This window comes from Bufo gargarizans, chromosome 10, assembly GCF_014858855.1.
Source record: "Bufo gargarizans isolate SCDJY-AF-19 chromosome 10, ASM1485885v1, whole genome shotgun sequence".
Taxonomy (NCBI): domain Eukaryota; kingdom Metazoa; phylum Chordata; class Amphibia; order Anura; family Bufonidae; genus Bufo; species Bufo gargarizans.
Window position 1 is genome coordinate 55258591 of NC_058089.1, and position 24299 is coordinate 55282889.

Genomic DNA, 24299 nt, shown 5'->3' on the forward strand with positions numbered 1-24299 from the left:
GTTCTATGAACTCACTATGCCTTAGGGTGTCTACTTTCCGAAATGGGGTCATTTGTGGGGTGTTTGTACTGTTTGGGCATTGTAGAACCTCAGGAAACATGACAGGTGCTCAGAAAGTCAGAGCTGCTGCAAAAAGCGGAAATTCACATTTTTGTACCATAGTTTGTAAACGCTATAACTTTTACCCAAACCATTTTTTTTTTACCCAAACATGTTTTTTTATCAAAGACATGTAGAACAATAAATTTAGCAAAAAATGTATATATGGATGTCGTTTTTTTTGGCAAAATTTTACAACTGAAAGTGAAAAATGTCATTTTTTTGCAAAAAAAATCGTTAAATTTCGATTAATAACAAAAAAAGTAAAAATGTCAGCAGCAATGAAATACCACCAAATGAAAGCGCTATTAGTGAGAAGAAAAGGAGGTAAAATTCATTTGGGTGGTAAGTTGCATGACCGAGCGATAAACGGTGAAAAGGAGTGTAGTGCAGAAGTGTAAAAAGTGGCCTGGTCATTAAGGGGGTTTCAACTAGCGGGGCTGAAGTGGTTAAACAGTCGTGAGCCATCAAAATCATTCAGGATGTCACCGGAGAAATGTAGTCATCATCATTGTGGGGGAAGGGGAGCTTCTGTTATATTTCTGCACTGACTGATAACAGAGAGCAATGGCTGACTCTGAGCACTTTTTGCCCTGAACTGATCAATGTCATGAACATACGAACGAAAACAGTGGAGGGGGTAAAAAAAAAAGCCGCGCCCGCGTGAATGGTCCCTACGGGTTGATGCATGGACATGCACATAGATCACACACAGCCATGACAACGGACGGGGAACCTTCGCACAAGCCAAGCTCCCAACTTACTAGTGTCACAGCAGCTGATAAAGCACACCGGAAGTCAGTGGCGCGAGGCCGCCGCCGCCTGTGCTCGCTCTTATTACTACCGGGCACAACAAAGACCCGGACATAACAGTTCCGCGTCAGAAACGACAACGTCACAGACTAGCTGTAACTTGTTATTGTACCGCAGGGGCCCCGCTGCTTCAGGCGCACACACCGGAGAGGTTACCGGAGGGGGTTCTGTAGGATAAGGGATGGCGGGAGCGGTCTGAGGGGAGGTAGGCCACGCCCACCGCACACGTCACGCCCGCCGCTTACTGGAGGCCGCGGCTGTAACGTCTGAGGCGCCGGATTTGAAAGAGAAAAGAGCGGCGGCAACTTCCTGACGAGTGAGTTATTATAAGGCTGTGCGCGGAGTGCTTCTAGTCCCCGGCCCCCCCACTCTGGGTAATGGGGGGTCCTACAGCCTGCCCTGAGCAGCGGGGGCTGTGTATGTATGAGAAGCGTAGGCCGCTGCGGAATATGTCAGTGCTATGCAAGTGAATTAAATGTATGTATAGGGCTGTGTACACACAGCGCAGCAGTGTTTGCCACGGTTTTTTCTTTTTCTTTTTTTTTCATATCAATGCTACCTACAGACCTGCTCATTGACTGGAGCCAAACCGCGAATGGGGACCGGCGATGGTTTCCAGCCGCGTCCAAGAAACGCCAAGTACTTTGTTGCCGCGGCTTTAGGCCACCGGTGCTGTCTCCCATTGAAAACAATGGCAGGTGGATTCTGTGGGGCCCTCCGGTCGCCATTAGCGTTGAGCGAACTTGTGTTTTAACTAGTTCTGCGTCCAAAGTTCTGGTTATCGAAGAATCCAGTTATGGATTCCGCTACCACGGACCATAATGGAATTTGGAATCCATAACGGGATTATTCGATAACCCGAACTTTGGACGCAGAACTTAAAACGCGAGCTTCGCTCTACACTAGTCGCCATAAAATTCCCAGGTCTGATAACAAGGACTTGTATGTAAAGGGATGACGAGGTCTGTATCTCTGCTTGCTGTTAGTGAATGGGATCATTTGGGATTGAGTCTGCGGATGCTGGGTCAGATCAGTTCGCTGTCGTTAGAGGTGGATGGAGCTGTCTGCCCAGGGGGTCCGTTATTAGAGGTCGCAGTTACGTCTGTACAAGCATCATATTAATACGGGTGAGGCTTTCCCTGCGCTTGATGAGCAGTAGGCCTCAGGATCACCACCGGAGTTTCAGTCATCGTCCGATCCGCTTTTTTTGGTGGTTCGCACTTGGACTCATTTGTTTGTATAGGGCTGCAAAAAAAGTCACCTGTGTGCTGTCCGCAAATGATAGAACTTGTCCTTTTTACGGACAAGAAAAGGCATTTGCTCCCGTGGGGGCTGAGAAAAGTGTGGGGTGCACACGGTCAGTATCGTGGTTTGAGGACCGCCAAACGGATCCAGTCGTTTGCAGGAGGCAATACTTCTGCAGGCTGTCTATTACACAGCCAGATGTGGCAGACGACTGGCGCGGGATGGAAGAAGTGTTCCCCCCCCCCCCCCCCCCCCCCCCCCCCCCCGGCGATCGTCTGATCGCTAGCAGAGGAGACCGTTCCTATTACATGCAGCGATCTCCTCTATCGCTATGCCATCGTCAGATCGGTCTACCGTCTGCAAACAATAATTTTTTTTAAGGCTACTTTCACATTAGCGTTTTAAATTCCGCTATTGAGATCCATCATAGGATCTCAATAGCGGAAGAAAACGCTTCAGTTGTGTTCCCATTCATTGTCAAAGGCGACAAAACTGAACAGAATGCACTAAAATGCGATCCGTTTGGTTGTGTCCCCATTCCCGAGCAGCGTTTTTCTGTCCGAGATGTGGTGGGGAGCAAGATGCATCCGTCATGACACACAATGTAAGTCAATAGGGACGGATCCGTTTTCTTTGACACAATACAAAAACGCATCCGTCCCCCGTGATTCCTGATAAATGACTCCTATTATCGAGCAGTTGATCAGATGATGAACGGGCAGACGCTCGCGTGTTTGGCATCTTTTATCAAGTGTGAAGCTATAGGATCCTGACCGCCCCCCCCAGTATCGGCAACACTAGGGGGTTTCATTTTGTAATGGAAAAAAATAAAATGTAACATTTTTGCAGACTTTGCTTACGCCTCGAGTCTCAATATATTTGCCACATTTCAAGAAGATTGGATAATATTTAGAGGTTGCACACTAAGATCAGTTTTGTAAAAGTAGGCAAAATATCAGATTTTTCACAGTTAATTACTTTTATTGGGAAGACTAGAAATCACAAACTTAAAATAATAACAGAACTAGACACTAAGATTAGTAGGTGGTATGATAGTCAAAACATGTGTAATATTAATCAGCTTTGAACGATGCAATCCCTTCTTCTGTTAGCTTGGTGACGACTTTTCTGTGATGCTCGACTACTACCCTCAACAAGAATTGTTTGTGTTGTTCGTCCCTGACCGATTCGTCAAACTTTTTTATCAGAGCAATTTCTCTTTCTGCGGTATCATTGACCACCTTAAGAGCGTTCACAGAGAGAATCACTGCAGTATTCTGTCACGTCGTGGATCCCAAACAATTCAAAGAACGTCTTTGTTTTATTAGTAACAAAATGGCTCCGGTCTTTTCCTTCAAAAACTAGGTTTTCACCCTCTAATCGCTTCATTTCCTTTTTCTTTGCAGGTTTGGTTTCTAAATTTTTAGTCATATTTTCCTTAACAGCCTGAGTAATACGTTCGTCCAAAAAAGCCAATCCTATGTTTGTTTCTGACAGATACCAAAGGTTTCTCTCAGCAACTGTGAGAGCACTTTTTTTTACGTCTGCTTTACCCTGGGTTCACACCTGAGCGTTTTACAGCGCGTTCAAACGCGCTGTAAAACGCTTAAGACATGAAAACCAATGCTTCCCTATGGGAAGGGTTCACACCTGGGCGTTTTACAGCGCGTACGAACGCGCTGTAAAACGCCCGACGCTCAAACAAGTACTTGAGCTTCTTTGGGGCGTTTTGACGCGCGTTTGTGGCCATAGGACACTGCAGTCAATGACACAAACGCGCGTCAAACGCGCGTTTACTATTACAAAAAACGCGCGCGTAAAACGCGCGTTTGAGGAACGCTAAGGTGTGAACCCAGGGTTAGGGTAAGTGCTCAGAAGCTGCAGCATATCCAAATCATTTTTTGGAGCCCATCAACTTACAATTGCCTCGTGCAAAAAGCGAACATATATGAGGCTGACAAAATGTGCAACCCGCTTCATTCCTTTCAATTCTTGTTGAGGAATATTCAACTGTTTAGTGAAGAGGACAATTTTAAGTGCATATATTGCCTTTGCCATCCAGCCCCTGGGATCCTGAAACTGAAGTCGTTTTTAGACCAACCTCCTAGGGTGAGAGTAGTAATAAATATGTGCAACCTCTAAATATTACCTAATCTTATTGAAATTTGGCACATATATCTTTTACATCACAGACACTCGGGGCGTAAGCAAAGTCATATGAAAATCACATCTTTTGGAAAAATGAAACGCCCTAGGCAACAAACGCAGCAAGCTGGAATCTTCAGTGTCCATAGGGCACAAGGTGACAGTGGTGACCACTGTCTCGGGGGTTTTCTTACTTTCTCCACTACAGCTCAGGCGCTGAATGGTATCTGGATGTGTCCAGCTCATGCAGATACAAAGGAGATCTGCTGCCCGAATCTGCACATTGTGCTGGATGAGTCCAGTTAGGCCCCTTTCACACGAGCGAGTTCTCCGACCGGGTTCCGTGCGTGACGTGAACGTATAGCACCCGCACTGAATCCTGACCCATTCATTTCAATGGGTCTGTGTACATGAGGGTTTTTTTTTTTTTTTTTCACGCATCAGTTCTACATTGCGTGGAATTGCTGCATGTTCTATATTCTCTGTTTTTCATGCAGCCCTGGCCCCATAGAAGTGAACAGGGCTTTAGTGAAAAAACGCATTGCGCCCAGAAGCAAGGGCGAATGCGATGCGTTTTTCACTGATGGTTTCTGCTGTTTGTAAAGCTTCCGTTTTTTATCACGCGTGTGAAAAACGCATGGCACCCACATGGAAAAAGCTGACTTAACTTGCTTGCAAAATGGTGCCAGTCCGTATCGTTCATGTGAAAGAGGCCTAAAGCGTCATCCCGTTCAAGTGAAATACAGAGCTGTAATACCAGACAAAGCTGCTACTAAATGTATGGAACTGTGCCCGGTGAACACTGGAGGGGGTGCAATGCTCACAGGAGCGCCACAGCACCTTCAGTACTCCGGTCAGTGGGTGTCCGACTCCTGGTATATATACAGTCAGGTCCATAAATATTGGGACATCGACACAATTCTAACATTTTTGGCTCTATACACCACCACAATGGATTTGAAATGAAATTAACAAGATGTGCTTTACCTGTAGACTGTCAGCTTTAATTTGAGGCTATTTACATCCAAATCAGGTGAACGGTGCAGGAATGACAACAGTTTGCATATGTGCTTCCCACTTGTTAAGGGACCAAAAGTAATGGGACAGAATAATAATCATAAATCAAACTTTCACTTTGTAATATTTGGTTGCAAATCCTTTGCAGTCAATTACAGCCTGAAGTCTGGAACGCATAAACATCACCAGACGCTGGGTTTCATCCCTGGTGACGCTCTGCCAGGCCTCTACTGCAACTGTCTTCAGTTCCTGCTTGTTCTTGGGGAATTTTCCCTTCAGTTTTGTCTTCAGCAAGTGAAATGCAGCTCCATCGGATTCAGGTCAAGTGATTGACTCGGCCATTGCATAACATTCCACTTCTTTCCCATAAAAAACGCTTTAGTTGCTTTTGCAGTATGCTTTGGGTCATTGTCCATCTGCACTGTGAAGCGCCGTCCAATGAGTTCTGAAACATTTGGCTGAATATGAGCAGATAATATTGCCCGAAACACTTCAGAATTCATCCTGCTGCTTTTGTCAGCAGTCATATCATCAATAAATACAAGAGAACCAGTTCCATTGGCAGCCATACATGCCCACGCCATGACACTACCACCACCATGCTTCACTGATGAGGTGGTATGCTTAGGATCATGAGCAGTTCCTTTCCTTCTCCATACTCTTCTCTTCCCATCACTCTGGTACAAGTTGATCTTGGTCTAATCTGTCCATAGGATGTTGTGCCAGAACAATGAAGACTTTTTTAGATGTCGTTTTGGCAAACTCTAATCTGGCCTTCCTGTTTTTGAGGCTCACCAATGGTTTACATCTTGTGGTGAACCCTCTGTATTCACACTGGTGAAGTCTTCTCTTGATTGTTGACTTTGACACACATACACCTACCTCCTGGTGTGTTCTTGATCTGGCCAACTGTTGTGAAGGGTGTTTTCTTCACCAGAGAGAGAATTTTTCGGTCATCCACCACAGTTGTTTTCCGTGGTCTTCCGAGTCTTTTGGTGTTGCTGAGATCACTGATACGTTCCTTCTTTTTAACAATGTTCAACAGTTGTTTTGGCCACGCCTAATGTTTTTGCTATATCTCTGATGGGTTTGTTTTGTTTTTTCAGCCTAATGATGGCTTGCTTCACTGATAGTGACAGCTCTTTGGATCTCATCTTGAGAGTTGACAGCAACAGATTCCAAATGCAAATAGCAGACTGGAAATGAACTCTGGACCTTTTATCTGCTCATTGTAATTGGGATAATGAGGGAATCACACACACCTGGCAATGGAACAGCTGAGAAGCCAATTGTCCCATTACTTTTGGTTCCTTAACAAGTGGGAGGCACATATGCAAACTGTTGTAATTCCTACACCGTTCACCTGATTTGCATGTAAATACCCTCAAATCAAAGCTGACAGTCTGCAGTTAAGGCCTCATGCACACGACAGTATTTTTTCACGGTCCGCAAAAAAGGGGTCCATGATCCGTGACCGTTTTTTCGTCCGTGGGTCTTCCTTGATTTTTGGAGGATCTACGGACATGAAAAAAAAGTCGTTTTGGTGTCCGCCTGGCCGCGCGGAGCCAAACGGATCCGTCCTGAATTACAATGCAAGTCAATGGGGACGGATCCGTTTGACGTTGACACAATATGGTGCAATTTCAAACGGATCCGTCCCCATTGACTTTCAATGTAAAGTCAGGAGTTCCTTTTATACCATCGGATCAGAGTTTTCTCCAATCCGATGGTATATTTTAACTTGAAGCGTCCCCATCACCATGGGAACGCCTCTATGTTAGAATATACTGTCGGATATGAGTTAGAGCGTGAAAAGAATATACTACAAACTGTGTACATGACTGCTGCCTGGCAGCACCCGATCTCTTACAGGGGGCCGTGATCAGCACAATTAACCCCTCAGGTGCCGCACCTGAAGGGGTTAATTGTACGTATCATATCCCCTTGTAAGAGATCAGGGCTGCCAGGCAGCAGGGGGCAGACCCCCCTCCCTCCCCAGTTTGAATATCATTGGTGGCCAGTGCGGCCCCCCCCTCCCTCCCTCTATTGTAATAATAGGTTGGTGGCACAGTGTGCGCCCCCCCGCACCCCCTTCCTCCCTCTATTGTAATAATTCGTTGGTGGCACAGTGTGCGGCCCCCCCCCCCCCTTCCTCCCTCTATTGTAATAATTCGTTGGTGGCACAGTGTGCGCCCCCGGCCCCCCCCCCCCTTCCTCCCTCTATTGTAAAAATTTGTTGGTGGCACAGTGTGCGCCTCCCCATCGGCCCCCCTCCCTCTATAGCATTAACAACATTGGTGGCACAGTGTGCGCCCCCCCGCCCCCCCTTCCTCCCTCTATTGTAATAATTCGTTGGTGGCACAGTGTGCGGCCCCCCCCTTCCTCCCTCTATTGTAATAATTCGTTGGTGGCACAGTGTGCGCCCCGCCCACCCGCCCCCCCCCCCCCCTTCCTCCCTCTATTGTAATAATTTGTTGGTGGCACAGTGTGCGCCCCCGGCCCCCCCCCCCCCCCCTTGATCCCTCTATTGTAAAAATTTGTTGGTGGCAGAGTGTGCGCCTCCCCATCGGCCCCCTCCCTCTGTAGCATTAACAACATTGGTGGCCAGTGTGTTGATGTCCCAATATTTATGGATCTGACTGTATAATTTGTTTTAATCAATAAAAACGTTTATTGGTACCAGTGCAGCGCCCTACGGTTCCCGTGTTTTTTTTTTTTGTACGTGCTTACTTGATTCCTGTTCCGGCTCCTTGTGGATGTCTCCGGCAGGAAGGTGCAGCAGCCTGGTTCCCCTCTGCGCCATTTTCTGGTGGTGTACTCGGGGTGTACAACACGTTCTGGTAAGGGGCTTTATTGGATGGGGACAGGAGACTTACCATTTGAGGTGTCACGCTCCTGCACTTCTCTTCCCTCCCTGGAAGGAAACACTGTAACCTAAGGACTGTCCAACTGCTGTGTCCTCTGGTGGTTGTTGTATGTGTTTTTTTTTTTTTTTTTTTTTCCTAGTGGCTGCATACAGTATCATTGATTTAACGGCTATGTACACCTTCGGGGACAATTTATTTATTTTTTATTATTTTTTCATGATCGCATTGTGGGCTAAAAATAATTTTCTCAATTGGTCTTTATTAAAAAATATTGGGGGAGATTTATCAAACTGGTGTAAAGTAGAACTGGCCTAGTTGCCTAATGCAACCAATCAGATTCCACTTTTTATTTTCCAAAGGAGCTTGGAAAAACGAAAGGTGGAATCTGGTTGCTATGGGCAACTAAGCAAATTCTCCTTTAAACCAGTTTTCTAAATCTTCCCCATTGAGCTCTTCTGTCACAAAGAATTAACTGTTTATCCAGCTGTGTGACTGGTACTTTCACTTTGTGCCGGTCATCTAACAAATCTTACCGCTAAATTACTAAAAGGTCATAAACACTTATTTTACTCATAAGAATGCGGCTTAAATAAGAACCGAGCTATGAGTGTTAGGCTAGGTCTACACGACGACATTTGTCGCGCGACATTTTGTTGCACCAATGTCGCGCGACAATTTTTATAATGGCAGTCTATGGTGTCGCACTGCAACATGCGACATGCTGCGACTGCGACGCGACAGTCGCAGAAAATCCATTCTTCTGCGACTGTCGCGTCGCAGTCGCAACATGTCGCATGTTGCAGTGCGACACCATAGACTGCCATTATAAAAATTGTCGCGCGACATTAGTGCAACAAAATGTTGCGCGACAACTGTTGCGCCCTATCTGTCGCGCGACTTTTTGTCGCGCGACAAATGTCGTCGTGTAGACCTAGCCTTAGGCTACTTTCACACTAGCGTTAATATTTTCCGGTATTGAGATCCGTCATAGGGGCTCAATACCGGAAAAAAAAACCGCTTCAGTTTTGTTCCCATTCATTGTCAATGGGGGCAAAACTTAACTGAACAGAACGGAATGATCCAAAATGCATTCTGTTCTCATACCGGAGAGCAAATTGCAGTATGCTGCGGTTTCCTTTCCATCCTGGGATGCGGAGCAAGACGGATCCGTCATGACCCACAATGCAAGTCAATGTGGACGGATCTGTTCTGACACAATAGAAAACGTATCTGTCCCCCATTGACTTTCAATATCCTTTCTATGTTAAAGATATTACAACCGTATCTGTTCATAGCAGATGCAGGTGGTTGTATTATCAGTAACGGAAGCGTTTTTGCTGAACCCTGCCGGATCCAGCAAAAACTATGGTGTGAAAGTAGCCTTAGGGCTTGTGCACACGACCGTATGTATTTTGCAGTCTGCAAAAAACAGATCCGCAAAAATTACGGATGACGTCCTTGTGCATTCCGTATTTTGCAGAACGGAAAGGCTGGCCCCTAATAGAACAGTCCTATCCTTCTCCGTAATGCGGCCAATAATAGGACATGTTCTATTTTTTTGAGGAATGAAAATATGGACAAACGGAATGCACACGGAGTAACTTCCGTTTTTTTTTTTTTTTGCGGACCCATTGAAGTGAATGGTTCCGCATACGGTCCGCAAAAAAACAAAAACGGAACAGATACGAAAAGAAAATACTTTCGTGTGCATGAGCCCTTATAAGGAGCCCCTCACCTCAGCTGCCGACAGAACAGAGAGAAAATACAGATCCTGCTAATAGATAAACTCAAAGCTGTGCAGGGAAAATGGCTCATCATTTTTAATAAAGACCAATTGAAAAAATGATTTTTCGCTTAAAATGAGTACAATGCAATCATAAAAAAAAAAAATTCAAATGACCACTAAAGGTATAAATAGCCTTTAAACGACCATACAGGCGGCTGCTTGGCATTTACAAAAGTGGGCTTCTCTCTCTTAGCACCGCTTCCAGGTAATTTAGCAATTGTCTGTGTACTGTGGCCATACACATTAGGCTACTTTCACACTAGCGTTCGATCGGATCCGTTCTGAACGGATCCGATCATAATAATGCAGACGGAGGCTCCGTTCAGAACGGATCCGTCTGCATTATATTGGCATATAAAAGCTAAGTGTGAAAATAGCCTCGGACGGATCCGTCCAGACTTTCAATGTAAAGTCAATGGGGGACGGATCCGCTTGAAGATTGAGCCATATTGTGGCATCTTCAAGCGGATCCGTCCCCATTGACTTACATTGTAAGTCTGGACGGATCTGCACGCCTCCGCACGGCCAGGCGGACACCCGAACGCTGCAAGCAGCGTTCAGCTGTCCGCCTGTCCGTGCGGAGGCGAGCGGAGCGGAGGCTGAACGCCGCCAGACTGATGCAGTCTGAGCGGATCCGCATCCATTCAGACTGCATCAGGGCTGGACGGAAGCGTTCGGGTCCGCTCGTGAGCCCCTTCAAACGGAGCTCACGAGCGGACTGACGAACGCTAGTGTGAAAGTAGCCTTAGATGGGCATTGTCCAAAATGTAGTGTTGATTGATCAGTTGTGATCACCATTTATTTTATTTTTTTGTTGTTTTTAAGCTATTCCTCAGATAAAACGATGTGTGCGCCGTAGTCCGATCATTTGTCAGACAGAGCCGGCATACTTTGATGTGTGCGCAGTGGATGTTTATGGCCTGCTTTGTGCTATTACACATGATACCAGTAATTTCTAATCTTTTTACTGTGAAGGAAAACGTTTCTTCCCTTTTCCTCCCCATCAACCCCTACAACTTTCACGCCCCCAGGATCAGCTTTTGCTGTTGCTATGTTCTAGGGACCCCTTAACTAGATCCTGTGGACCCCTGGGATGGCAAATGCTGCATCACATAAGACAATAAAGGGTATATTTATTTATTTATTTTGTGTGTGTGTCAACCTGTTAAAATGCATTTTTTTGATGGACACGAGTTAATTGATTGTGGATGCTTTTGGCAGGGCACAGGTTAAACAGGTCTGGAAAATAAAGTCTGATCCTCTGTACACATCCATTAATCATTTTTTTTTTCCCCAGGATATCCCTGATGAGTCCCTTTAGGAGGAGAGATTTGCATTAAAAAGACAGGGCTGGCCCCCACCACTTCTCCCCCGGGATGTGAGGGTGGTATTTGTCTGTGAGAGCCATCTCCACCGCAGGCATGTCATCAGCCGCTGCCAGCAGCAGCCCACACAGCAGTCCTTTTCGGCAGGTCCATTGCACTTCTGAATTGTGATATTTGGGGATCTCCCTGCCATATGCACATTTTTCCTCCTCCTTGTGCCTTGCCATTAATATCAGATAAAAAAATAAAAAATAATGTCACAGCCTACAGGGAAATATGGATTTCCCCATCACACTTGTCAAAAGCAAGTAATATCTGTGGGCGCCGGGATTTCAAATAATAGATCTATTTACAGATGCATCTCCCTCCTTCATGCATTATTGATGTGTTTGTGAGGTTTCCTCCGTCCTCTGCCAAACGCCCCGGCTTAGGTGCTATATTTACGGAGACGGCCTTTCGACACAGCCCCGCACCTGTAGGAGGTTGTCTAAATAAGCGTGTTTCCTTTTTGTACCGTTTTTTATTGTTACTTTTCATCCCTGCATTGCGTGCCTTTGATTATCAGTCTGCTGAATCATAGACTAATGTTCCCTCGGTGTATAGGTTATATACGGGACGTTACAGATGTTCTATAGCGTTTCGTAACGTCTGCTGCTCTAACTTTCTAAATACGCGCTTTTAAGTCCCTGACCAATGATGGCGGAGAAAACTGCAGGATGGAAGGAGGCGGCTGTATGAACACTGTGCAAAGGTTGAGAGTACGGTCAAGACTCGAATCCGCGAGATCAGTGCCTGTCAGTGTAGATGGCGGTATATTTTTGTGCTTTCATCCAGAAGGTTAACACATAATCTAATAGTATAACCTCTGGGCTACATTATGTTGTACTTCTTTACCGGAAACAAGTGCTGGATTTTTGGGGTATTACAGCCTGACACAATATCATCTATCCACTGGGACCCCCACTGATCACCTAGAACCCCTATCCTCCCTCCCAGTCGTTCCATTCCAACTCCTCATAATGGTAGTGCGGTCATATTGAGGCTTATTGAACAGTTGATAAATGTTTGTGATTGGGATATTTCAGAATTATGCCAATATCTTATCGGCTGGGGGTCCGACACCCTGCACCTCCACTGATTAGCTGTTACCGAGTGATGTCGGCTCCAGCCATTGTGTTGTGGACACACTTCAGTGGGAGCAGTGCTGCAGTAATCGGCTCCTTCCACTACACCATGGATGGGGCCTTTCAGTTCCAGCTTGTGAGGCTACACAGTTCATTCTCTATGGGGACGGGAATGGATGCGGACAGCACACTATGTGCCCTCTGCATCCGCATTTCCGGAGCACGCTCCCGATCTTCCAGTCCGCGGCTCTAGAAAAAAAATAGAACATGTCCTATACTTGTCCTCAATTGCGGACAAGAATAGGCAGTTCTATGGGGGTGCCGGCCGGGTGTATTGCAGATCCGCAATGCACTACGGACGTCTGAATGGACCCTAACAGCTGATCGTCGTGGGTGTGAGGTGCTGGATTGCTGCTGATCAGATATTGAGGATAGGCCAGGATTTGAAAACCAAGGCTACTTTTTTCCAAAAACAGCGCCATTTTTCCATCCTGGATGTGAGAGGCATTGTAGCCCTGTTCCACTGTTTTCAGTGTAGCTGAGACGCGGTTGCAGACACATTGCACGGACAGAGGTGGCGCTGTTTCTGTAATAAATGGCAGTGTTTTTGTAATCCTTGAAATCTCTTTAAGGGCCCATTCACACGACCTAGTTTTTTGCAGATCAGATGAGAACCCATTCATTGCAGCGGGGCCGCAAAAGATGCGCACAGCACATGGTCCACATCCATATGTCCATTCCGCTGCCCTGAAAAAAAAAAGACAGAACATTCTCTATTCTTGTCCGTTTCACAGACAAGAGTAGTCATTTCTAACATAAGACGGAATGTGCGGGACCACAAAACTGATACGGTCGTGTGAATGGACCCTTAAAGGGGCCTACTGCTCAGGGCTGTGGAGTCAGTAAGCCAAAGCTCCGACTCCTCAATTTCCCCGACTCCCACTCCCTCATACATGGCGCACGTTTAAGCAATAACTTAATTTAAGCTTTTTAGTATTTTGTGTTTCTGAATTTGAGATGTTAGAAAACAGCCCCCCCCTTATATTCTATGTAGAGCATATAGAAGCCATCAGAGCAGCTAACCTCTCCAAACATGAGCCCAGAGGAAAAGCAAACTAAAATATGAAGCACAGAGAGAACATGCACTGGACAATTGGTTTATGCACAGTTTATTGAAAGTTTAGATATACTGAGAAGAAGTACTTGCCTTAAAGGGGTTTTCTCAGCGCGTTGATGCACTGGCTGACAGGCAGTTTGCACTCACTCTGTCTCCTCAGGGGAGGGGGTCTCCAGCCGTTATCAGCATATATTAACTTTGACAGAGCCAGAGATTGTGATCTCTAACAGTGATTGCCAGTTCGCATTGTGCGCGAGCCGGTCTGAAATCAAATGCGGTCACCGGGAGCAGGCAGTTCCGAGAACAGACGCCGGGGGCCCTCATCGGGCTGTTCTTGGAACTGCCTGCTCCCGCTGAGCACATTTGTTTCAGACCGGCTCGCGGCACAGGTAAGGGCTTACCTGTGCCTTGCCGGACTTGTGAGAAAAGATGGCAGCCCGCATGTGTTCGCGGGGGAACAATACGAACTGGCCATCACTGATCTCTAACACAATTACAGGTAAAGCCGTGCTTCTCAGTCCTCACAACACTTGGACCTTTTGCTTACTGCAGGTAATCTTGCTAAACCTTATAAGTTCGCTCAGAGCTCAGTCCCATCACTCCGCGGGGGCGTGGCCACTCCTGCTCTCAGCTAATTGGATAACAGTCTTTCTGGTATGCAGGTTACCATAGAAACCTATGCGCAGTGAGAGACCTGCTAAACCGTCCAGACTCTATAGTTCATGACTATAAAGTAACATCTACTGACCAATGTCTTCTTTTAACTGTCCCTTTATGTTGAAAGGTAATCTTTGTATCTAGTGAGAAAACCTCTTTAATCCTGTTTTCTCTAGCAGATCTGAGATGAGTGCAGCCATTCGTTCCCAGTGCCTTTTTCCTCTGATCTGTAGCGGAGGAGCTTCACTACTGAGCATCTACATAAAGGGCAGCCACACATTCTTCTCAACTAAAAGCCTAAATCCTTAGATCAGGAATAGAAGACATTTATAGGACATTTCATCATTTTCCAAAATTCTTATGAAAATATTTTCAGCACCTACTGCATTGAACTTACTGTACCAATTTATTCTATATTTTTGGAGTGGGTCAATTTTATAACGACTCCGACTCCACAGCCCTGCTACTGCTATTCTTTAAATTGTGAGTTATCCCTCCTTATGAGCATTTTGAGCTCCCTAGAAGAAAATAAACATAGTGGGAAGTAAGGGTAGTGAGGTCACTGCATACAGGATGAGAAATGCATCTGAGAGAAATGCATCTAGCTGTGCAGCTGAAACAGAGAATAATATGGCTAAAAGAGACCAAAAGCACCTGTTCCTTCACAGTTATGATTGTACAAAAAAGCACGGACGTTATGCAAACTTCTTTTCAAAACTTAGTTACTCTTTAAAAGGGTTATCCACAGGATAGGTGGTAAGTGATTGGTGGGGGTCTGACCACTTGTATTTCCACGTATCACAAGAACATGGAGTCCCGAGTTCCCCATTTGAATGGAACAACCGCCAAGCATGTGCGCTGCTGCACTGTTGTTTTTCTGTGGCACTGACGGAGATGGCCGAGTACAGTGCTGGTCACTACCAGTGGGCATAGAAAATATCTGCAAGTCTCTCACATGGAGCTGTATACAGTAAATCTCTAAAAGGGCACATTCAGCTTGGCAGTTCTCTTGCAGAGGCACAGTCCTCATACCATTTACAGTAACACTATGGTAGTGCCAGACCTGAGGGGAACCTTCCTTTCTACTAACTTTCCTAAACAAATCCACCAATTTTCTGTCGTCATATGCAAGCGCTGTCATTTTTTGAACTTCTCAAAGACGATTGTTCACGACCGTGCGTAACGTTACAGCTTCCGTGCCAACTTTCCTGATTTGTGTGGGAGGCTTCTTCATTTGCCTTCTCTCTCCTGACTCTTAAATCTCCCAGTGAAAAGACGCACAGCTGGAGACTTAAAACCAATTCATTTAGCAGATCGAGTGTAAAAGCCCCGAGTCAAAGCGCAGGTCCACCTTTCTAAGCCCTATTACATTTTATCTATCGCTATAATCCATGTCCAGTATATCGATTGATTTGCTTTGCGGACAGATTGCTTTACTTTTCTTCTACAGACAGGCCTTACGTGAGTGTATTTTCCATCCGTGTGCTATCAGCAAGAAGCTATTCTTCTCCGATCTGTCAACTGAACGCTTCCATATTTTTGTGGACGTGCAAGGCCATTCCGCCAATTTTTAGAGCACGTCCAATTCTTGTATGTACTGCGTTAAAGGGGTTGTCCGGGTTCAGAGCTGAACCTGGACATTCCCCCTTCTTCACCCAGGCAGCCCCTCTGAGTGGAGCTCTGATGCTCTCCCTTGCCCTGCAAAACGGCTAAGGCAGCGCTAAAGCCCATCCATTAGTGCCGATCACCAGGCTCACTGCTAGGTGGAAGCCTCCGCCTAGCAATGGAAAAATTTTAACAAAAAGGCCCCTGTGGTTCCACCTGCTAAAAGGTAGATAGGAGCTGTATTGTGCCTAGTCTACCCGACTTCCACGATATATTGATAATAAACTCCCTAATACACACTTAAGGGGGTTGTCCGGGTTCAGAGCTGAACCCAGACATATCCCCATTTTTCATACAGGCAGCCCCTCTGAGATGAGCATCGGAGCATTTCATGTATGACCACCCTGTATCGCGCAGGGCAAGATTACAGGGTGGTCATGACCCCTGGAAACAAGCAGTTTATCATGTGATTGAAAAAATGTATGAAGCCAGCAAAGAAGGGAACATGGACAATCACAATACATTAGTAAGTGCCTTGTATTAACGTTCTCTACATGATAAATGTACTGTTGTTCCGCCGCCAGAGCTACTGCTGAACAGCTGATTGGCGGGATGTCGGACCTGTCCAGAGGACAGCTCATCAACATATAAAGAGTGTAAAGCCCCTTTAATTCTGAGACGGATAGTAACATTTAAACCGTTGTCTTTAAAATTTGTTTTCAGGCATATCATTAGAGATGAGGGAATTAATTAGCCCAATTGGCCACACGTTTAGCAAATTGATTCCTCTTTCACTGACTTTATCTGAGTAGTCAGGAAAATATTTAGTAATTTTCAAGACTGGAAAAATTGGGCAGTCAAATATCAAAATTTCAGAGAACCCTTTTAAACCTAGCGCTGGGGGAACATATAAAAATAAATCTTGAAAAATAAATCGTACAAATTCACTAGAGAAATTACGAAGTGCAGGGAAAACAAACTAAAAACATATGAAGGCTAATCTAAAACAAACATTAGTGAGAGAAGGACCCATGATGGCCCTAGAAGAGGTTAGAAATCAGTAAGGTATTTCTCAAATTGTTTGCTGTGGTTTAGACTCCATATGTTTTAGGTTTTTATTTATTTATTTTTCATTTGCAATCACTTTTGTAATAAAACGTTTTATAGTTTTTGAATTTACTTTGAAGGAAACTTAGTATATAGTACTGCAGATCTTAGGCTACATTCACACTTGAGTTTGTAAGTCCGGTATTAAGATTCAGCAGAGAATCTCAATACTGGAATTAAAAGGATCCGTTTTGAGTTTACACAGCCGGACGCATTCGTTCCGTTAGGATGCGGTTGTGTGAAATCAAGACGGGGGGGAAAAAAACAGTCAATGGTTAACGGCAATGGTTAACGGAATGCTGCCAGAGCGGAAAACATCCTGAAAGGATCTCTTTCCATTCAGAATGCATGCGGACTAAACGGAAACGCTTTTTTACCAGTATTGAGATTCTCTGCCGGATCTCAATACCGGAAAAACACAACACAAGTGTGAAAGTAGCCTGATTCAGTTCCTGCAGAGAGTCCGACCACTCTAATGTGGCGCCGCTGGCACTATTCCATCACCTTGGCAACCAGACCCGCTGACATTGGGGATGGTTGGCCTATCAGTAAGCAGGGTAATCGGGCCAATCAGTGTCTGCACTAGGGCCATGTGCTTCCTGAAGGTGGGGTATTTAAACAGGCAACTGCAGCCCACAATGGCCAGTGATTTGGTCGTCTTGCCTCACGTGCTTAGTTTGGGTTTCTTGTGGATTCATGAACGTTGGACCTTCTGTGTTAGTGACTTCGCCTCTGACTTCTGATTCTGGTTCATGACCTTTCTTGATATATTACTCTGCGTTTTGTTTTGATTGTATTCTCTCGTTTTCACTCATCCAGTCTGATTTCCCCTTTTGTCTCCCTAAGTAGGCCCTTCACACTTGGTCAGGTCAGGGACCGTCGCCCAGTTGTGGGCCGTTGTTTAGGGTGGCTCATCCAATAGGTAGGGAGTGTGGTGTGGGTGGAGGTCAGATCTACACTGTTCATTACCTGACATGAAAGTTGTTTTTCAACAGATTTTACACCTTGAAATGACCTAAATGCTTGCGAATGTGCTGGGGTTAATTGGCTGCCCCTGGTCCAGCTTCTGCCACTATCTAGTGACAAGGACAGTGTAAAAATTCTCATGCAACAAAATATTGTCTCACTGGCGTTTTTAAAGAGTTGCAAAACAAGATCTTGCTACTTTTTTATGCCAAAAACTGGCATAGCGTAAATGACCTCCATTGAGTTTAATAATAGCATGAACAAAATAATGGCAGTAAGGACAAGAGCAAGACCAAAAGGAGGAGTGGTTACTGAGGTATTGGTGTTGAAAAAAGGGGGGGTAGAGATTTAGGAAAGATGGTGTCACAGGCTCTTTTATATGGCCTGTATGGAGGTGAGAAATGTGTTTGAGTAAAAATTGAATCTAGCTGTCCCAGGTCCGGGTAAATTGAGTTCCTCCATGAGAAAGATGTGATTAACCTTTTGCAGCCATTGAGAACTTGTACCAAAGGTTACGGTAATTCCATTGGTGAGGAACCAAAGCTTTAGCTTTAAGTAAAGGAAGTTTCCTTTGTTTTGATGGTATTTCTTGGAGCCTGATATTTAGTAAAACTGCGGCGGGAGAGAGTGTTATAGTAAATGAGCATATTTGCTTGATCAGGGCTATGATGTCTTTCCAAAAGCTCTGTTGTATGGGGCAACTTCACCACATTTGAAAGTAAGTTCCAGATCCTGTGGAGCATTTTCAGCAAAGATCTGAAGTGATGCATCTCATCTGTTTGAGTTTGACTGGGGTGAGGTACTACCTTGGTTTATTGGAGTTTTCTTGAAGTTTTATATGGCAAGACACATTGTGGGAGAGCCTAAAGAGTTGATTGGTTTCAGCCTTCGAGAAAGAGATGGCAAGGTCTGCTTCCTAGGCAGCTACAAATTACCTTTTTGTTAGGAGTAGAGACTAGAGAAATTGATAGCTCTCGGATAATACATGTTTACGAGGGTGTTTTCTTGCAATCATCCTTTCAAATGGGATTAGGTCCCTGAGCTCCAGTGTTTGAGGTTTATATGGCTTGATAGTAAACTAGACATGTATTCTTTGAAGGTGGTAGAGAGGAGGTAATAGAGAAAGGTTTGGGTCATCTGAGGGCTTGCTGTTATTGAAAAGAGCAAATATTAATTGTGAGTGGAAACGCTGAGTTTTCGGGAGGATGTCTATATGTTTGAGTAGGTAAAGGTCAGGAATGTCGGCTATAGTCATTAAGGGCGACTGTTGGGTTGAGAGAAGGTTTCCACTTCTCGTAAGTTCATTAAAGATAGTTTGTGATGGTAAGTTATCAAGCCGCCAAATGATAGAGAGGAGGGGGGCAGCCAGGTTGAAATTCTGAGTGAAACCATAATCTATTAGGGTAGTGATGGCGAACCTTTTATAGACCGAGTTCCCAAACTGCAACCTAAAACCCACATATTTATCGCAAAGTGCTAACACGGCAATTTACAGTCCAATAGTATATCTTCCATGTACTTTATCATTTAGCTATAATAGCCTGCCTGCATTGAAGGCACTGCCTATGCTTTCCATAGTGCGCCCTGCACTGGTGAATGGCAGGTAAAGTCTAAGGCATATTGGTACACCATAGTCTTTTTCCAGGGTGCGGGTGCCCACAGAGAGGGCTCTAAGTTCTGCCTTTGGCACGCTTGCCATAGGGTCTACTCTAGCCTATTCTATCAGCCAGTTAATATAAACTGCATCATAACTGAGTTGCCAGTCTGGCAGGCCCATACCACCACAAGGTAGGTCATGTGGGACTTGTGGCCATTGGTATTGAAAATGGATTTTCAGGGTGTCTGACTCTGAATGTGAAAGATTAAACCTATTTATTTTGAAGTTAGATAGGGTACCATAAGTTTGAAAGATTGGTTGGAGTCTATTGAATGCTTGCACAGGGTTTGTAATTAACAGTAGGATGTCGTCCATGTGGGTAGCTGTGCAAATTAGTATCTTAGTCTAAAAACCATGAATCTCTGGGTCTGTTCTGTTCATTTTGAAGTAAAGCCTCCAGTGAGGCATTTTGAAGATGGGAGACAAGGGGTCTCCTGTCTTGTTCCATTATAAATATTGAAAGGTTGGGAGAGGGTGCTGTTAAAATGGCGACTCATTGCTACGACTGTCCTGTGCACACTGGTACCAGCGTGCTTTGTGTACTCGGGCCATTGTTCGTTGTACCTCACCTCAGATGCAGAACTGCAACGGTAGCCTTCTCTATTTACTAAGAAGCTCATCAGCCCACCTATATAAACTGTGTTTGTTCCCTCCCTTGGCCTGAGCAACAGAATCTGTCTGGTCTTTCTAGTCTTCTGGATCCTGTGAAGGAGCTATAATCCATTTGTCTATGGACCGTGTTCGGCATGACTCCAAAGTCTGTCTATCTGCCTCCTGACTTGTGCCTGTTGCCCTGATCTGTTCATCTGCCTATGCTCCGTCTTCTTCCTGTTACCTTGATTCTGACCCTGTGCCACCTGCCCTGACTCTGACTCTGGGACTGATTTTGCATGGGACACCCTGTTGAATGTTCTCAGCATTCGTTTTCAATAGCCCCAGCGATCGTTTGTTGTGCCAATTGTAGACAGTGTAAGATATGTACAGTATTATGTTTCTCCTCATGACCCTTCAGGCCAGTAAGCTTGCATATATTTTTGAGGTCAGTTTTAGTAAAGATATCAGTCTATAGCTTCCACAGTGTGTGGGAAGTTTTCACTTTTTGTGTATTAGAGACATATAAGTCTCACGTGGGTGACATGCGGGGACTATAGCGAAGCAGCAGTGGCCAGAAAGCAAAGGCGCCGGAACCCAGCAGCTCAGAGAAGGTGAGCATGCTCCCTCTGGAGGTCTGGCAGAAATACCTCAGAAGGTGAACAACTCCTTTTAAGAAGTAGTAAGTAGCACGGCCTGGACATGCATGGCAGCAGGCCTAAGGTGAGCAGCCTCTTTAAAGAAGTGATGGAAAACTTAAAGGGTAACTGTCATGTTTCCATCAAAAAATCTATTTTAGTATATGTTACTGCTGCAGCAGCATTATGCATGAAGCAATCTTTAGTTTCTCCACATACCACTGTTTTCCTTGAGTTTTTCCCTTTAGTTACGGCTGTTTAAACATTTAAAATATGAGAACTCTCTCAAGATGGCTCCTCTGCCAGTTCTCTGAGGCCAAAACTGCTTTCCTTCACTTAACATACACACTTGCTGTAGCCAGCAGCTCCCTGCCAGCCAATCAGATTGGATTACTGAGAGACCCGCCTCCTCACTCTAAAGCCTAATGCAGACATGCAGTGTGAAGGACCGCCCCTCCGTCTTCCTGTCTTCTTAGCCAGAGACAGACGAGCCATAGCAACTGTCTTTTAAGGGAGCAGTGGAAAGGGACGGGACATTATTGAAAGCTGTTATTATAAGGTAATTTTTTTTCTATCAGTTCCTGTTGAGTTTACATTGATTACTTTACATAGAATTTCTTGAGAAGTTTATAGTTCGGCATAGTTCATGGCAACGTTTTAGCCATGCAGCCTGTTTTTTATCACTTTGTCGTGCACTGGAATATCTGCTTGGTTGATATTAAAAGGGGTTGTCCGGGTTCAGAGCTAAACCCGGACATATCCCTCTCTTCACCTAGGCAGCCCCCTGATGTTAGCATCGTGGAGTCCAAAGGCATTTTCTGGAGAACCGATTACGTACTGGGCTCTCCATAAGGACAGCTAGGCGGTCCCATAGACTGCTATAGGACGTGGCCTCAAGAGAAAAATTTATGACAAATTGAAGAGACCGATGATATGATTGGTAACCAAAGAGATTAGAGGTAAACTCCAAGGTCAAGGTACATCAGTGTCAGATCACACCATCTGTGGCTGTCTTACCCAAAGTGGACTTAACGGAAGACGACAGAAGGAAACTGCCATTGAAAGCAAATCATAAAAAGCGAGACTGGAATTTGGCAAAATGCATATTGACAAGTCAAAAAACCTCAGAGAAAATGTCCTTTGGACAGATGAGACAAAATCAGAGTTTTTGGGCAAGTCACATGAGCTCTATGTTCATAAGCATAAGTGAAGCCTACAAAGAAAATAACATTGTACCTACCATGAAACATGGAGGAGGCTCGGGGATGTTTTGGGGTTGCTTTGCTACAGGGTGTCTTGAATCTGTGCAGGGTACGGTGAAATCTCAAGACTATCAAGGCATTCTGGAGTAAAATGTGCTGCCCAGTGTCATAAAATTAGGTCTCAGTCGCAGGTCATGGGTCCTTCAACAGGATAATGACCCAAAACACACAGATAAAAACATCCAAGAATGGCTAAGAGCAAAGCATTGGACTTTTCTGAAGTGGCCTTCTATGAGCCCTGATCTAAATCCTATTGAACTGATCTGTGGAAGGAGCTAAAACATGCAGTTTGGAGAAGGCGCCCTTCAAACCTGAGACAGCTGGAATAGTTTGCTCAAGAGGAGTGGACCAAAATACATGGGGAAAGGAGCAGGAGTCTCATTGAGAGTTACAGAAATCACGTGATTGCCTCAAAAGATTAAGTTAAAGGGGTTCTGCAGTTATTTTTTACTGATGATTTATCCTCTGGATAGGTCATCAGTATCTTATCGGTGGGGTGGGGGGTGACACCCAGGACTTCCGCTGATCAGCTGTTTGAGAAGGCAGCGGCGCACAAGGAGCACAACGACCTTCTCTCTGTTTCCTGCAGGCCCAGTGACATCACGACTAGTGTCACTGGCCTGGGTGCAGCTAAGCTCCGTTCAAGTGAACATGGCTTAGCCGCCCCCAAGCCAGTGATACTAGTTGTGACATCACTGGCCCTGAGGGAAACAGAGAGAAGGCCTCCTCAAACAGCTGATTGGCGGGGGTCCCGCCCCCATAGTCATGTTCAGAAAATAGATTAAATAAATCTACAATCAGAAAATAAAAGCAGATTGGGGAAAAAAGATGTGTTACTATCTGGTTTTAACTGGCAGATACAATTTTTGGTGACGCATTTCCTTTAGGGGTACCATCATTTTTGTCCAGACCAGTTTCAGTAGTTTGTTTTTTAAAAGTATTCTGTTGAACTGCAATTCAAAAGCAAAGTCTGATTTTCAGCAAATCTTTATTTATTATTCCTTTTGTCAGTTTCAAGTAATTTCAGTGACCATTGTGGGCTTATCTTTCTTTAATGGAAGGGCGCTAATAATTTTGGCCACATTAGAATATGTGCCCTGCAGTACAGCTTGTGTGATATTACAAGTCACCTGCCGGCCCTTGTAGCTCGGAGGGCCCCCATGTTGTTTTTATGGCTGTGGTATACCAAGTAAAAGCAGACTTTTCCATAACCCTGGCCTTCACTTATAAGCAGAGTAAACCCCAGAAGTGAGTACAAACCGGATTCCAAAAAAGTTGGGACACTAAACAAATTGTGAATAAAAACTGAATGCAATGATGTGGAGATGGCAAATGTCAATATTTTATTTGTAATAGAACGTAGAGGACAGATCAAACGTTTAATCCGAGTAAATGTATCATTTTAAAGGAAAAATACATTGATTCAAATTTTTATGGTGTCAACAAATCCCCAAAAAGTTGGGACAAGTAGCAATAAGAGGCTGGAAAAAGTAAATTTGAGCATAACGAAGAGCTGGAAGACCAATTAACACTAATTAGGTCAATTGGCAACATGATTGGGTATCAAAAGAGCTTCTCAGAGTGGCAGTGTCTCTCAGAAACCAAGATGGGTAGAGGATCACCAATTCCCACAATGTTGCGCAGATGATAGTGGAGCAATATCAGAAAGGTGTTACCCAGCGAAAAATGGCAAAGACTTTGCATCTATCATCATCAACTGTGCATAACATCATCCGAAGATTCAGAGAATCTGGAACAATCTCTGTGCGTAAGGGTCAAGGCCGCAAAACCATACTGGATGCCCGTGATCTCCGGGCCCTTAAACGACACTGCACCACAAACAGGAATTCTACTGTAAAGGAAATCACAGAATGGGCTCAGGAATACTTCCAGAAACCATTGTCAGTGAACACAATCCACCGTGCCATCCGCCGTTGCCAGCTGAAACTCTACAGTGCAAAGAAGAAGCCATTTCTAAGCAAGATCCACAAGCTCAGGCGTTTTCACTGGGCCAGGGATCATTTAAAATGGAGTGTGGCAAAATGGAAGACTGTTCTGTGGTCAGACGAGTCACGATTCGAAGTTCTTTTTGGAAATCTGGGACGCCATGTCATCCGGACCAAAGAGGACAAGGACAACCCAAGTTGTTATCAACGCTCAGTTCAGAAGCCTGCATCTCTGATGGTATGGGGTTGCATGAGTGTGTGTGGCATGGGCAGCTTGCATGTCTGGAAAGGCACCATCAATGCAGAAAAATATATTCAGGTTCTAGAACAAC

General features: G+C 45.0%; 3 protein-coding genes across 3 annotated transcripts in view; 2 read left to right on the forward strand and 1 right to left on the reverse strand.

The window, feature by feature from the left end:
* The window catches only part of METTL15 (methyltransferase like 15), a 285871-nt gene extending 284811 nt beyond the window's left edge, over window positions 1-1060 (reverse strand). The window contains exon 1 of the mRNA XM_044270341.1: window positions 864-1060. The gene's annotated coding sequence lies outside the window, so the exon portion shown is untranslated. The remainder of the gene's footprint in view (window positions 1-863) is intronic.
* Window positions 1-4608, forward strand: part of LOC122920060 (kinesin-like protein KIF18A) — a 72219-nt gene extending 67611 nt beyond the window's left edge. The window contains exon 10 of the mRNA XM_044269271.1: window positions 4350-4608. Within this exon, the coding sequence (XP_044125206.1) occupies window positions 4350-4608 (259 nt within the window). The remainder of the gene's footprint in view (window positions 1-4349) is intronic.
* LOC122920662 (kinesin-like protein KIF18A) overlaps window positions 1090-24299 on the forward strand; it is a 125137-nt gene continuing 101927 nt past the window's right edge. Inside the window, exon 1 of the mRNA XM_044270339.1 lies at window positions 1090-1228. The gene's annotated coding sequence lies outside the window, so the exon portion shown is untranslated. The remainder of the gene's footprint in view (window positions 1229-24299) is intronic.